At 44.8% G+C, this 16364-nt stretch overlaps 1 protein-coding gene across 9 annotated transcripts in view; it reads left to right on the plus strand.

Annotated features, from left to right (window-relative positions):
• The window catches only part of LOC106586831 (diacylglycerol kinase eta), a 161362-nt gene that overhangs the window by 32356 nt on the left and 112642 nt on the right, over positions 1-16364 (plus strand). For 6 of the 9 annotated variants that reach the window (XM_045707356.1, XM_045707353.1, XM_045707354.1 and 3 more), the window contains 2 exons: positions 10545-10655; positions 12996-13145. In XM_045707356.1, the coding sequence (XP_045563312.1) occupies positions 10545-10655; positions 12996-13145 (261 nt within the window). The remainder of the gene's footprint in view (positions 1-10544; positions 10656-12995; positions 13146-16364) is intronic. The other 3 variants (XM_014174538.2, XM_014174542.2, XM_045707355.1) reach the window with 1 other exon arrangement.

Genomic DNA, 16364 nt, shown 5'->3' on the forward strand with positions numbered 1-16364 from the left:
GGTTAGTGAGACAGTGAGTTATCTGTATCCAGGTTAGTGAGACAGTGAGTTATCTGTATCCTGGCAGTGTTCGTTAGTGAGACAGTGAGTTATCCATATCCAGGCTGTGTTAGTTAGTGAGACAGTGAGTTTTCCGTATCCAGGTTAGTGAGACAGTGAGTTATCTGTATCCTGGCAGTGTTAGTTAGTGAGACAGTGAGTTTTCCGTATCCAGGTTATTGAGACAGTGAGTTATCTGTATCCTGGCAGTGTTAGTTAGTGAGACAGTGAGTTATCCATATCCAGGTTAGAGAGACAGTGAGTTATCCGTGTCATGGCAGTGTTAGTTAGTGAGACAGTGAGTTTTCCGTATCCAGGTTAGTGAGACAGTGAGTTATCTGTATCCTGGCAGTGTTAGTTAGTGAGACAGTGAGTTATCCATATCCAGGTTAGTGAGACAGTGAGTTATCCATATCCAGTCTGTATCCAGGTTATTGAGACAGTGAGTTATCCGTATCCAGTCTGTATGTTGTTAGTGAGACAGTGAGTTATCCGTATCCAGTCTGTATGTTGTTAGTGAGACAGTGAGTTTTCCGTATCCAGGTTAGTGAGACAGTGAGTTTTCCGTATCCAGGTTAGTGAGACAGTGAGTTATCTGTATCCAGGCTGTATGTTGTTAGTGAGACTGTGAGTTATCCATATCCAGGTTAGTGAGACAGTGAGTTATCTATATCCAGTCTGTATGTTGTTAGTGAGACAGTGAGTTATCCGTATCCAGTCTGTATCCAGGTTAGTGAGACAGTGAGTTATCCGTATCCAGTCTGTATCCAGGTTAGTGAGACAGTGAGTTATCCGTATACAGTCTGTATCCAGGTTAGTGAGACAGTGAGTTATCCGTATCCAGTCTGTATCCAGGTTAGTGAGACAGTGAGTTATCCGTATACAGTCTGTATGTTGTTAGTGAGACATTGAGTTATCCGTGTCCAGTCTGTATGTTGTTAGTGAGACAATGAGTTATCTGTATCCAGGCTGTATGTTGTTAGTGAGACAGTGAGTTATCCATATCCAGGTTAGTGAGACAGTGAGTTATCTGTATCCAGGTTAGTGAGACAGTGAGTTTTCCGTATCCAGGTTAGTGAGACAGTGAGTTATCCCTATCCAGGTTAGTGAGACAGTGAATTTTCCGTATCCAGGTTAGTGAGACAGTGAGTTATCTGTATCCTGGCAGTGTTAGTTAGTGAGACAGTGAGTTATCCATATCCAGGTTAGTGAGACAGTGAGTTATCCATATCCAGGCTGTGTTAGTTAGTGAGACAGTGTGTTATCTGTATCCTAGCAGTGTTAGTTAGTGAGACAGTGAGTTATCCCTATCCAGGTTAGTGAGACAGTGAGTTATCCGTATCCAGGTTAGTGAGACAGTGAGTTATCTGTATCCTGGCAGTGTTAGTTAGTGAGACAGTGAGTTATCTGTATCCTGGCAGTGTTCGTTAGTGAGACAGTGAGTTATCCATATCCAGATTAGTGAGACAGTGAGTTATCTGTATCCTGGCAGTGTTAGTTAGTGAGACAGTGAGTTATCCATATCCAGGCTGTGTTATTTAGTGAGACAGTGAGTTATCTGTATCCTGGCAGTGTTAGTTAGTGAGACAGTGAGTTTTCCGTATCCAGGTTAGTGAGACAGTGAGTTATCTGTATCCTGGCAGTGTTAGTTAGTGAGACAGTGAGTTTTCCGTATCCAGGTTAGTGAGACAGTGAGTTATCTGTATCCTGGCAGTGTTAGTTAGTGAGACAGTGAGTTTTCCGTATCCAGGTTAGTGAGACAGTGAGTTATCTGTTTCCTGGCAGTGTTAGTTAGCGAGACAGTGAGTTATCTGTATCCTGGCAGTGTTAGTTAGTGAGACAGTGAGTTTTCCGTATCCAGGTTAGTGAGACAGTGAGTTATCTGTATCCTGGCAGTGTTAGTTAGTGAGACAGTGAGTTATCCATATCCAGGTTAGTGAGACAGTGAGTTATCTGTTTCCTGGCAGTGTTAGTTAGTGAGACAGTGAGTTATCTGTATCCTGGCAGTGTTCGTTAGTGAGACAGTGAGTTATCCATATCCAGGCTGTGTTAGTTAGTGAGACAGTGAGTTATCCATATCCAGATTAGTGAGACAGTGAGTTATCCGTATCCTGGCAGCGTTAGTTAGTGAGACAGTGAGTTATCTGTATCCTGGCAGTGTTAGTTAGTGAGACAGTGAGTTATCCATATCCAGATTAGTGAGACAGTGAGTTATCCATATCCAGGCAGTGTTAGTTAGTGAGACAGTGAGTTATCCATATCCAGATTAGTGAGACAGTGAGTTATCTGTATCCTGGCAGTGTTAGTTAGTGAGACAGTGAGTTATCCGTATCCAGGTTAGTGAGACAGTGAGTTATCTGTATCCTGGCAGTGTTAGTTAGTGAGACAGTGAGTTATCCATATCCAGGTTAGTGAGACAGTGAGTTATCTGTTTCCTGGCAGTGTTAGTTAGTGAGACAGTGAGTTATCTGTATCCTGGCAGTGTTCGTTAGTGAGACAGTGAGTTATCCATATCCAGGCTGTGTTAGTTAGTGAGACAGTGAGTTATCCATATCCAGATTAGTGAGACAGTGAGTTATCCGTATCCTGGCAGCGTTAGTTAGTGAGACAGTGAGTTATCTGTATCCTGGCAGTGTTAGTTAGTGAGACAGTGAGTTATCCATATCCTGGCAGCGTTAGTTAGTGAGACAGTGAGTTATCCATATCCTGGCAGTGTTAGTTAGTGAGACAGTGAGTTATCCCTATCCAGATTAGTGAGACAGTGAGTTATCCATATCCAGGCAGTGTTAGTTAGTGAGACAGTGAGTTATCCATATCCAGATTAGTGAGACAGTGAGTTATCTGTATCCTGGCAGTGTTAGTTAGTGAGACAGTGAGTTATCCGTATCCAGGTTAGTGAGACAGTGAGTTATCTGTGTCCTGGCAGTGTTAGTTAGTGAGACAGTGAGTTTTCCGTATCCAGGTTAGTGAGACAGTGAGTTATCTGTATCCTGGCAGTGTTAGTTAGTGAGACAGTGAGTTTTCCGTATCCAGGTTAGTGAGACAGTGAGTTATCTGTATCCTGGCAGTGTTAGTTAGTGAGACAGTGAGTTTTCCGTATCCAGGTTAGTGAGACAGTGAGTTATCTTTATCCTGGCAGTGTTAGTTAGTGAGACAGTGAGTTATCCATATCCAGGTTAGTGAGACAGTGAGTTATCCGTATCCAGGTTAGTGAGACAGTGAGTTATCTGTATCCTGGCAGTGTTAGTTAGTGAGACAGTGAGTTTTCCGTATCCAGGTTAGTGAGACAGTGAGTTATCTTTATCCTGGCAGTGTTAGTTAGTGAGACAGTGAGTTATCCATATCCAGGTTAGTGAGACAGTGAGTTATCCGTATCCAGGTTAGTGAGACAGTGAGTTATCTGTATCCTGGCAGTGTTAGTTAGTGAGACAGTGAGTTATCTTTATCCTGGCAGTGTTAGTTAGTGAGACAGTGAGTTATCCATATCCAGGCAGTGTTAGTTAGTGAGACAGTGAGTTATCCGTATCCAGGTTAGTGAGACAGTGAGTTATCCCTATCCAGGTTAGTGAGACAGTGAGTTATCCATATCCAGGTTAGTGAGACAGTGAGTTATCCGTATCCAGGTTAGTGAGACAGTGAGTTATCTGTATCCTGGCAGTGTTAGTTAGTGAGACAGTGAGTTTTCCGTATCCAGGTTAGTGAGACAGTGAGTTATCCGTATCCAGGTTAGTGAGACAGTGAGTTATCCGTATCCAGGTTAGTGAGACAGTGAGTTATCTGTATCCTGGCAGTGTTAGTTAGTGAGACAGTGAGTTATCTTTATCCTGGCAGTGTTAGTTAGTGAGACAGTGAGTTATCCGTATCCAGGTTAGTGAGACAGTGAGTTATCCATATCCAGGCTGTGTTAGTTAGTGAGACAGTGAGTTATCTGTATCCTGGCAGTGTTAGTTAGTGAGACAGTGAGTTATCCGTATCCAGGTTAGTAAGACAGTGAGTTATCTGTATCCTGGCAGTGTTAGTTAGTGAGACAGTGAGTTATCCATATCCAGGTTAGTGAGACAGTGAGTTATCCATATCCAGGTTAGTGAGACAGTGAGTTATCCATATCCAGGTTAGTGAGACAGTGAGTTATCCATATCCAGGTTAGTGAGACAGTGAGTTATCTTTATCCTGGCAGTGTTAGTTAGTGAGACAGTGAGTTATCCCTATCCAGGTTAGTGAGACAATGAGTTATCCATATCCAGGTTAGTGAGACAGTGAGTTATCCGTATCCAGGTTAGTGAGACAGTGAGTTATCTGTATCCTGGCAGTGTTAGTTAGTGAGACAGTGAGTTATCTGTATCCTGGCAGTGTTAGTTAGTGAGACAGTGAGTTATCCATATCCTGGCAGTGTTAGTTAGTGAGACAATGAGTTATCTGTATCCAGGTTAGTGAGACAGTGAGTTATCCGTATCCAGTCTGTATGTTGTTAGTGAGACAGTGAGTTATCCATATCCAGGCTGTGTTAGTTAGTGAGACAGTGTGTTATCTGTATCCTAGCAGTGTTAGTTAGTGAGACAGTGAGTTATCCCTATCCAGGTTAGTGAGACAGTGAGTTATCCGTATCCAGGTTAGTGAGACAGTGAGTTATCTGTATCCTGGCAGTGTTAGTTAGTGAGACAGTGAGTTATCTGTATCCTGGCAGTGTTCGTTAGTGAGACAGTGAGTTATCCATATCCAGATTAGTGAGACAGTGAGTTATCTGTATCCTGGCAGTGTTAGTTAGTGAGACAGTGAGTTATCCATATCCAGGCTGTATTTAGTGAGACAGTGAGTTATCTGTATCCTGGCAGTGTTAGTTAGTGAGACAGTGAGTTTTCCGTATCCAGGTTAGTGAGACAGTGAGTTATCTGTATCCTGGCAGTGTTAGTTAGTGAGACAGTGAGTTTTCCGTATCCAGGTTAGTGAGACAGTGAGTTATCTGTATCCTGGCAGTGTTAGTTAGTGAGACAGTGAGTTTTCCGTATCCAGGTTAGTGAGACAGTGAGTTATCTGTTTCCTGGCAGTGTTAGTTAGCGAGACAGTGAGTTATCTGTATCCTGGCAGTGTTAGTTAGTGAGACAGTGAGTTTTCCGTATCCAGGTTAGTGAGACAGTGAGTTATCTGTATCCTGGCAGTGTTAGTTAGTGAGACAGTGAGTTATCCATATCCAGGTTAGTGAGACAGTGAGTTATCTGTTTCCTGGCAGTGTTAGTTAGTGAGACAGTGAGTTATCTGTATCCTGGCAGTGTTCGTTAGTGAGACAGTGAGTTATCCATATCCAGGCTGTGTTAGTTAGTGAGACAGTGAGTTATCCATATCCAGATTAGTGAGACAGTGAGTTATCCGTATCCTGGCAGCGTTAGTTAGTGAGACAGTGAGTTATCTGTATCCTGGCAGTGTTAGTTAGTGAGACAGTGAGTTATCCATATCCAGATTAGTGAGACAGTGAGTTATCCATATCCAGGCAGTGTTAGTTAGTGAGACAGTGAGTTATCCATATCCAGATTAGTGAGACAGTGAGTTATCTGTATCCTGGCAGTGTTAGTTAGTGAGACAGTGAGTTATCCGTATCCAGGTTAGTGAGACAGTGAGTTATCTGTATCCTGGCAGTGTTAGTTAGTGAGACAGTGAGTTATCCATATCCAGGTTAGTGAGACAGTGAGTTATCTGTTTCCTGGCAGTGTTAGTTAGTGAGACAGTGAGTTATCTGTATCCTGGCAGTGTTCGTTAGTGAGACAGTGAGTTATCCATATCCAGGCTGTGTTAGTTAGTGAGACAGTGAGTTATCCATATCCAGATTAGTGAGACAGTGAGTTATCCGTATCCTGGCAGCGTTAGTTAGTGAGACAGTGAGTTATCTGTATCCTGGCAGTGTTAGTTAGTGAGACAGTGAGTTATCCATATCCAGATTAGTGAGACAGTGAGTTATCTGTATCCTGGCAGTGTTAGTTAGTGAGACAGTGAGTTATCCGTATCCAGGTTAGTGAGACAGTGAGTTATCTGTATCCTGGCAGTGTTAGTTAGTGAGACAGTGAGTTTTCCGTATCCAGGTTAGTGAGACAGTGAGTTATCTGTATCCTGGCAGTGTTAGTTAGTGAGACAGTGAGTTTTCCGTATCCAGGTTAGTGAGACAGTGAGTTATCTGTATCCTGGCAGTGTTAGTTAGTGAGACAGTGAGTTTTCCGTATCCAGGTTAGTGAGACAGTGAGTTATCTTTATCCTGGCAGTGTTAGTTAGTGAGACAGTGAGTTATCTGTATCCTAGCAGTGTTAGTTAGTGAGACAGTGAGTTATCCATATCCAGGTTAGTGAGACAGTGAGTTATCCGTATCCAGGTTAGTGAGACAGTGAGTTATCCATATCCAGGCAGTGTTAGTTAGTGAGACAGTGAGTTATCCGTATCCAGGTTAGTGAGACAGTGAGTTATCCATATCCAGGTTAGTGAGACAGTGAGTTATCTGTATCCTGGCAGTGTTAGTTAGTGAGACAGTGAGTTTTCCGTATTCAGGTTAGTGAGACAGTGAGTTATCCGTTTCCTGGCAGTGTTAGTTAGTGAGACAGTGAGTTATCTGTATCCTGGCAGTGTTAGTTAGTGAGACAGTGAGTTATCTGTATCCTGGCAGTGTTAGTTAGTGAGACAGTGAGTTTTCCGTATCCAGGTTAGTGAGACAGTGAGTTATCTGTTTCCTGGCAGTGTTAGTTAGTGAGACAGTGAGTTTTCCGTATCCAGGTTAGAGAGACAGTGAGTTATCTGTATCCTGGCAGTGTTAGTTAGTGAGACAGTGAGTTTTCCGTATCCAGGTTAGTGAGACAGTGAGTTATCTGTTTCCTGGCAGTGTTAGTTAGTGAGACAGTGAGTTATCTGTATCCTGGCAGTGTTCGTTAGTGAGACAGTGAGTTATCCATATCCAGGCTGTGTTAGTTAGTGAGACAGTGAGTTATCCATATCCAGATTAGTGAGACAGTGAGTTATCCGTATCCTGGCGGCGTTAGTTAGTGAGACAGTGAGTTATCTGTATCCTGGCAGTATTCGTTTGTGAGACAGTGAGTTATCCATATCCAGGCAGTGTTAGTTAGTGAGACAGTGAGTTATCTGTATCCTGGCAGTGTTAGTTAGTGAGACAGTGAGTTATCCGTATCCAGGTTAGTGAGACAGTGAGTTATCTGTATCCTGGCAGTGTTAGTTAGTGAGACAGTGAGTTATCCATATCCAGGCTGTGTTATTTAGTGAGACAGTGAGTTATCCATATCCAGGTTAGTGAGACAGTGAGTTATCCATATCCAGGTTAGTGAGACAGTGAGTTTTCCGTATCCAGGTTAGTGAGACAGTGAGTTATCTGTATCCTGGCAGTGTTAGTTAGTGAGACAGTGAGTTTTCCGTATCCAGGTTAGTGAGACAGTGAGTTATCTGTATCCTGGCAGTGTTAGTTAGTGAGACAGTGAGTTATCCGTATCCAGGTTAGTGAGACAGTGAGTTATCTGTATCCTGGCAGTGTTAGTTAGTGAGACAGTGAGTTTTCCGTATCCAGGTTAGTGAGACAGTGAGTTATCCGTATCCAGGTTAGTGAGACAGTGAGTTATCCGTATCCAGGTTAGTGAGACAGTGAGTTATCTGTATCCTGGCAGTGTTAGTTAGTGAGACAGTGAGTTATCCGTATCCAGGTTAGTGAGACAGTGAGTTATCCATATCCAGGCTGTGTTAGTTAGTGAGACAGTGAGTTATCTGTATCCTGGCAGTGTTAGTTAGTGAGACAGTGAGTTATCCGTATCCAGGTTAGTAAGACAGTGAGTTATCTGTATCCTGGCAGTGTTAGTTAGTGAGACAGTGAGTTATCTGTATCCTGGCAGTGTTAGTTAGTGAGACAGTGAGTTATCCATATCCAGGCTGTGTTAGTTAGTGAGACAGTGAGTTATCCATATCCAGGTTAGTGAGACAGTGAGTTATCCATATCCTGGCAGTGTTAGTTAGTGAGACAATGAGTTATCTGTATCCAGGTTAGTGAGACAGTGAGTTATCCGTATCCAGTCTGTATGTTGTTAGTGAGACAGTGAGTTATCCGTATCCAGTCTGTATGTTGTTAGTGAGACTGTGTGGCGGATGGGTTTAAGTTGACACAGCTGGTTGACAGCCAGAATGTCAGCTACAAGCCTATGTCTCTGTTTGTAGTTCTCCCCTCAGAGAACACGTTTCCTCTGCTAAAAATAGCCCTCCCTGTTTGTGTCCCCCTCCCCTGTGTGCCCCCAGAGTGCTGGTCTTCACCCAGTGTTTCCGTGTGTGTGTGTGTGTGTGTGTGTGTGTGTTTGTTTATTTTCGGAAGGAGAGAGCAGATCTAAGTTGTCGCGGAAGGAGAGAGCAGATTCTGTCCCAGAGACAGGATAACCTGTGGGAAACACACACACACATGTTAGAGGAAGGCCCTGAAAATTGTCAAAGACTCCAGACACCCTATTCATAGACTGTTCTCTCTGCTACCACATGACTCCAGACACCCTATTCATAGACTGTTCTCTCTGCTACCACATGACTCCAGACACCCTAGTCATAGACTGTTCTCTCTGCTACCACACGGCAAGCGGTACCGGAGCACCAGTCTAGGTCCAAAAGGCTCTTTAACAGCTTCTACCCCCAAGCCAGTAGACTGCTGAACAGTTCATCAAATGGCTACCCAGACTATTTGCATTGACCCCCTTTTTTTACGCTGCTGCAACTCGCTGTTTATTATCTATGCATTGTCAATTTACCCTTACCTACATGTACATATGACCTCAAATACCTCAACTAACCCTGACCCCCCGCACATTGACTCAGTACCAGTACCCCTTGGATATAGCCTCCTTATTGTTATTTTATTATGTTACTTTTTAAAACTTTAATTTATTTAGTAAACATTTTCTTGACTCTTATATTTCTTAAAACTGGGTTGTTGGTTAAGGGTTTGCAAGTAAGCATTTTACTGGTCTACACCTGTTGTATTTGGCGCATTTGACAAATACAATTTGGTTTGATTTGATTTGAAATACAGTTCATACATCTCTCTCTCTCTGGTTCGCCTGTAAATGTCCCCATGAAAAATATTTTAAAGGGGAAACATGGCTCAAACACTTCTTTTCCACATTGTGAGGGTCTCTTAAAGTAATGTCAAACTTGAGGGTAGAAGACAGATGCTTATTTAGTCAAAGGATTTAAAACATGTTCAAACCACTGAGTTCAACAGACGGTTAGAACTAGGGAATAAAATGCTCTTCTTCCTCCCACTCTCTATCTCGCTCTCTCTCCCTCTCTCTCTCTCTCTCTCTCTCTCTCTCTCTCTCTCTCTCTCTATGTCTCTCAGGCCTGAGTGTGAGTGATGTGTGTTTATACTGGGTCAGAGAAGCGAGGGATCTGTAATGGTCTTTCTTTTCTTCTCTGTTGTTTCACCAGTCCTTCTTCTCCCATGCATGAAATACGCACACACACACACACACACACACACACACACACACACACACACACACACACCTTATCTCAGCAGAGTTTCCTGTAGATAAACACAGAGGTGTGATCAGTGACTACAGGCTTGGGCACGGTGTGTGTGTGTGTGTGTGTGTGTGTGTGTGTGTGTGTGTGTGTGTGTGTGTGTGTGTGTGTGTGTGTGTGTGTGTGTGTGTGTGTGTGTGTGTGTGTGTGTGTGTGTGTGTGTGTGTGTGTGTGTGTGTGTGTGTGTGTGTGTGTGTGTGTGTGTGTGCGTATTTCATGCATGGGAGAAGAAAGACTGGCGTGAGGGATAAATTCTGCCAGTCGCTGGGACTTTCCACAGAGATGACGACATGCCCTTACCTGGAGGGTAAAACATGCATATGCTGTGCTCCATGGGTTTGAGTTTGGCTCCATGGGTGTGAGTGTGTGGCTCCATGGGTGTGAGTGTGGCTCCATGGGTGTGAGTGTGGCTCCATGGGTGTGAGTGTGGCTCCATGGGTTTGAGTGTGGCTCCATGGGTGTGTGTGTGGCTCCATGGGTGTTTGTGTGGCTCCATGGGTGTGAGTGTGGCTCCATGGGTGTGAGTGTGGCTCCATGGGTGTGTGTGTGGCTCCATGGGTGTTTGTGTGGCTCCATGGGTGTTTGTGTGGCTCCACGGGTGTGTGTGTGGCTCCATGGGTGTTTGTGTGGCTTCATGGGTGTTTGTGTGGCTCCATGGGTGTTTGTGTGGCTTCATGGGTGTTTGTGTGGCTCCACGGGTGTTTGTGTGGCTCCACGGGTGTTTGTGTGGCTCCACGGGTGTTTGTGTGGCTTCATGGGTGTTTGTGTGGCTCCATGGGTGTTTGTGTGGCTCCACGGGTGTTTGTGTGGCTCCATGGGTGTTTGTGTGGCTCCATGGGTGTTTGTGGATTGACATGGGGGTTGGGGTCAGTTTGCTTCTCTATTCAGACAATAAAAAAGTTAATTGAGGTCAAATTTAACAACAATGTTCTTCTACCCCCCCACCTCAACCCACTCTCTCTTTCTAGACCAGCGTGAAAGAGGGATTGTTGCTGAAACAGACAAGTTCATTCCAGAGGTGGAAAAAACGCTATTTCAAACTGAGAGGACGAACACTCTACTATGCCAAAGATGCCAAGGTAAGGTACACACACACATGCACACGCACACACACACACACACACACACACACACACACACACACACACACACACACACACACACACACACACACACACACACACACACACACACACACACACATTTACAGCGCATTCGGAAAGTATTCAGACCCCTTCCCTTTTTCCACATGTTGTTACGATACAGCCTTATTTTAAAATGTATTAAATCTACACACAGTAACCCATAATGACAAAATAGGTTTATAGAAATGTTTGCAAATGTATTAATTATAAAAAACAGAAATACCTTATTTACTAAATAATTCAGACCCTTTGCTTAGGGACTCAAATTGAGCTCATTTGCATCCTGTTTCCATTGATCATCCTTGAAATGTTTCTACAACTTAATTGGAGTTCACCTGTGGTAAATTCAATTGATTGGACATGATTTGAAAAGCACACTGTCTATATAAGGTCCCACAGTTCACTGTGCAAGTCAGAGCAAAAACCAAGCCATGAGGTCGAAGGAATTGTCCGTAGAGCTCAGAGACAGGATTGTGTCAAGGCACAGATCTGGGGAAGGTTACCAAAGAAATTCTACAGCATTGAAGGTCCCCAAGAACACAGTGGCCTCCATCATTCTTAAATGGAAGGAGTTTGGAACCACCAAGACTCTTCCTAGAGCTGGCCGTCCGGCCAAACTGAGCAATCGGGGGAGAAGGGCCTTGGTCAGGGAGGTAACCAAGAACCTGATGGTTACTCTGACAGAGCTCCAGAGGTTCCCTAAGGAGATGGGGAGAACCTTTCAGAAGGTCAACCATCTCTGCAGCACTCCACCAGTCAAGCTTTTATGGTAGAGTGGTCAGATGGAAATCACTCCTCAGTAAAAGGCACATGACAGCCTGCTTGGAGTTTACCAAAAGGCATCTAAAGGACTCAGACCATGAGAAACAAGATTCTCTGGTCTGATGAAACCAAGATTGAACTCTTTGACCTGAATGCCAAGCGACACGTCTGGAGGAAACCTGGCACCAGCATTGTGGTGGCAGCAACACACTGTGGGGATGTTTTTCAGCGCCAGGGACTGGGAGACTAGTCAGGATCAAGGGAAAGATGAATGGAGCAAAGTACATAGAGATCATTGATGAAAATCTGCTCTAGAGCGCTCAGGACCTCAGACTTGGTTGAAGGTTCACCTTTCAACAGGACAACGACCCTAAGCACACAGCCAAGACAAAGCAGGAATGGCTTCTGGACAAGTCTTTGAATGTCCTTGATTGCCCCAGCCAAATCCAGGACTTGAACCCGATCAAACATCTCTGGAGAGAACTGGAAATAGCTGTGCAGCAACGTTCCCCATCCAACCTGACAAAGCTTGAGAGGATCTGCAGAGAAGAATTGGAGAAACTCCCCAAATACAGGTGTGCCATGCTTGTAGCATTATACCCAATAAGACTTGAGGCTGTAATCACTGCCAAAGCTGCTTCAATAAAGTACTGAGTAAAGGGTCTGAGTACTTACATGTATGTAGATGTAATATTTCAGTTTGAATAATGTTATGCATTTGCAAACATTTCTCAAAGCCTATTTTTGCTTTGTCGTTATGGGCGATTGTGTGTAAATTGATGAGCAAAAAAAATATTTAATCCATTTGAGAATAAGGCTATAACGTAACAAAATGTGGAAAAAGTCAAGGGGTCTGAATTCTTTCCAAATACACTGTACATAGTTAGAAAAACAATACTCTCACTGACTCCCATAGTAGCCCATTATAGAGGCCCAGCAGCAGCACATGGCAGATAGACAGGCTATATACTGTACCACAGCATTTAGTAGTTGAACCAGGTGTGTTAATGCAGGGCTGGGACAAAAGCCTGCAACACACGCTGTAGCTCTCCAGGACCAGTATTAAAGACTGCCCTTACCACTAATTATATATTCAGAACCCCTATCCCTAAAACTTCTTAGCCCTTTGTCCTTTGACCCTTAACCCTGACCTCTCTCTCCTGCATCCCTTTACCCCTAACCTACATAACCTCTAACATTCTTCCCTCCAGAACCCCTAACGCCTCTCCTACCCTACCCTATCCATTCCTAATCCCTAACCCTCATAACTGTTTGAACTTACCTCTGACCCTGAACCCCTGAACCCCATAACTCTTAACCTTCTTACCTACAAAACCCCAGACCCAAACCCCCTCCTTTGGCTCATTGGCAGGAGTCCTGAAACTTAACCACTTACCTCTAAGCTTCCAGTCTTTTCTAATCACCTTCTCCTGCGCTAACTTATGCTGTGGCAGTCTGGTATTCCCTTTACCCCTATCTCCTAACCTCTAACCCTAACCCCTGACCTCCCAGACTGGCAGTGCCCATGCCCGGTGGCAGGAGCGGGCGCTGCGTGGCGTGTCCAGGAGTCGTGTATGTTGGAGGGTCCTGTCCGTGTGCTGGGCAGGGCCTCGCAGCACTCCACCGGCTAGCGGATCCGAGGAAGGTCTGATGTCGATACGGGTCAGCTGCAGCACCAGGACTGGTCCAACTTAGTACCATCCCATCCTCGCCCACCCCATCCCTTGACTCTGATTTAAGGCTCAAAACTCAGATTTAAGGCTCTAGAATTTGACATAAGGCTTTAGACGCCAACTTAAGGCTCTAGACTCTGACCTAGGGCTCTAAGGCTGTAGACTTTCATTTATGGCTCTAGACTCTGATTTAAGGCTCTAGACCAGGGTTCCCCAACTGGCGGGAATTTGGCATGTGGGTGGTTTTATTTGGCTCCCCAGGTATACATATTTTTATTGTTGGACAAAAAAGACTGTAAAAACACCTGCAATTCAGCTCCAAGGGATTGATTTTAATTTTGGAAATCTGTTCCAAAGTATTCCCACGCATACAAAAGAGATGTGATCGTATACAAATGTAAGCAAGGTTTGAAATGATTATGTTTTAGTCCAATATTATTTCTGTTTGGGCTTCTTGCGATCCATTTGCAGTCTACAAATCATTTGTAATTAGATCCTGGACCCCAACAATCCACTCAAGAAAAAATTGTCTCGTGGCTGAATCTAGTTGATGATCCCTGCTCTAGACTCTGATCTGGTGTAAGGCTTTATTCTGATTTAAGTCTGTATGGCTGTAAATCCAGTTCTCGAGGGCTACAGTCCTGCTGGTTTTGACATTTCTTCCTACCTCTTCTATTGGGTCAGTGAATATGTCTGACTAGATGAAGCATCAACGTAACATTTCCATCCAGGAGTACCTTAGGGAAACCAGCTGGCCCACAGTGGACCAGAGTTTTACCACCTGCCCCAGAACTAAATGTGTGCTGTTGGGCGTACTCGAGGACTGGAATTGGGAAACACTGACATGGACCCTGTTCCAATACGTCCGAAATCCAAACTTGCTTCCTCCTTTCCTTGAAGTAATTGGATTGGTTGAAAGGGTTTCCCTTATCCAATCACATACAGATTCATGACTAGTTCAAGAAAAGGACGATATAACGTTTTTTAAGTGTTTGAACAGGGTCCTGATCTACACCGTCTCTGTAATGGACGTCCAATACATCCTGCTGTGTGTTAGTTGATAAGAATGGTGTGTGTGCGTGTGTGTGCGTGTGTCATTGCTAAGACCTCACAAACAGACTCACACACACGTGATGCCAGCCATGTCATGACAGCCAAGAGTGCTGGAAGAAGTGGCAATGTTTATGATGGCATTCCACACACACACTCTCTGGTGTCCCCACCCTGCTGTTAAACCAGCCCAGGAGAGTGGGTCATAAATGGCGCATTTCTCTGACAGCTGCAGTGTTTAAGGACACACACACACACACACACACAGTAGGGGCATTCCTCTACCAGCTACAGCTGCAGTGTAGTTGGCCTCCGGCTCTTTAAGAACAAGGACGCAGGCAGTAGTGATGTCGTCATCAGGCAGGTTGTGTTTAGATATCATGTTGATCCTATTAGCAGGTCCTGGCTTGACTGCTCTCTACTGACTGACTGACTGACTGACTGACTGCTCTCTACTGACTGACTGACTGACTGACTGCTCTCTACTGACTGACTGACAGACTGACTGCTCTCTACTGACTGACTGACTGACTGACTGCTCTCTACTGACTGACAGACTGACTGACTGCTCTCTACTGACTGACTGACAGACTGACTGCTCTCTACTGACTGACTGACTGACTGACTGCTCTCTACTGACTGACTGACTGCTCTCTACTGACTGACAGACTGACTGCTCTCTACTGACTGACTGACTGACTGACTGACTGCTCTCTACTGACTGACTGACTGACTGACTGACTGCTCTCTACTGACTGACTGAAATACTGACTGTTCTCTACTGACTGACTGACTGACAGACTGACTGCTCTCTACTGACTGACTGACAGACTGACTGCTCTCTACTGACTGACTGACTGACTGACTGCTCTCTACTGACTGACTGACAGACTGACTGCTCTCTACTGACTGACTGACTGACTGACTGACTGACTGCTCTCTACTGACTGACTGACAGACTGACTGCTCTCTACTGACTGACTGACTGACTGACTGCTCTCTACTGACTGACAGACTGACTGCTCTCTACTGACTGACTGACTGACTGACTGCTCTCTACTGACTGACTGAAATACTGACTGTTCTCTACTGACTGACTGACAGACTGACTGCTCTCTACTGACTGACTGACTGACTGACTGCTCTCTACTGACTGACTGACTGACTGACTGACTGACTGACTGACTGCTCTCTACTGACTGACTGACAGACTGACTGCTCTCTACTGACTGACTGACTGACTGACTGCTCTCTACTGACTGACTGACTGACTGCTCTCCACTGACTGACTGACATACTGACTGTTCTCTACTGACTGACTGACTGACTGACTGACTGCTCTCTACTGACTGACTGACTGACTGACTGCACTCTACTGACTGACTGACAGACTGACTGCTCTCTACTGACTGACTGACAGACTGACTGCTCTCTACTGACTGACTGACTGACTGCTCTCTACTGACTGACTGACAGACTGACTGCTCTCTACTGACTGACTGACTGCTCTCTACTGACTGACTGACAGACTGACTGCTCTCTACTGACTGACTGACTGACTGCTCTCTACTGACTGACTGACTGACTGACTGCTCTCTACTGTCTGACTGACAGACTGACTGCTCTCTACTGACTGACTGACTGACTGACTGCTCTCTACTGACTGACTGACTGACTGACTGCTCTCTACTGACTGACTGACTGACTGCTCTCTACTGACAGACTGACTGACTTACTGACTGATTGACTGACTGCTCTCTACTGACTGACTGACTGACTGACTGCTCTCTACTGACTGACTGACTGACTGACTTACTGACTGCTCTCTACTGACTGACTGACTGACTGACTGACTGACTGACTGACTGCTCTCTACTGACTGACTGACTGACAGACTGACTGCTCTCTACTGACTGACTGACAGACTGACTGCTCTCTACTGACTGACTGACTGACTGACTGCTCTCTACTGACTGACTGACTGACTGACTGCTCTCTACTGACTGACTGACTGACTGCTCTCTACTGACTGACTGACTGACTGACAGACTGACTGCTCTCTACTGACTGACTGACAGACTGACTGCTCTCTACTGACTGACTGACTGACTGACTGCTCTCTACTGACTGACTGACTGACTGACTGCTCTCTACTGAC

Source organism: Salmo salar, chromosome ssa25, assembly GCF_905237065.1.
Source record: "Salmo salar chromosome ssa25, Ssal_v3.1, whole genome shotgun sequence".
NCBI lineage: Eukaryota > Metazoa > Chordata > Actinopteri > Salmoniformes > Salmonidae > Salmo > Salmo salar.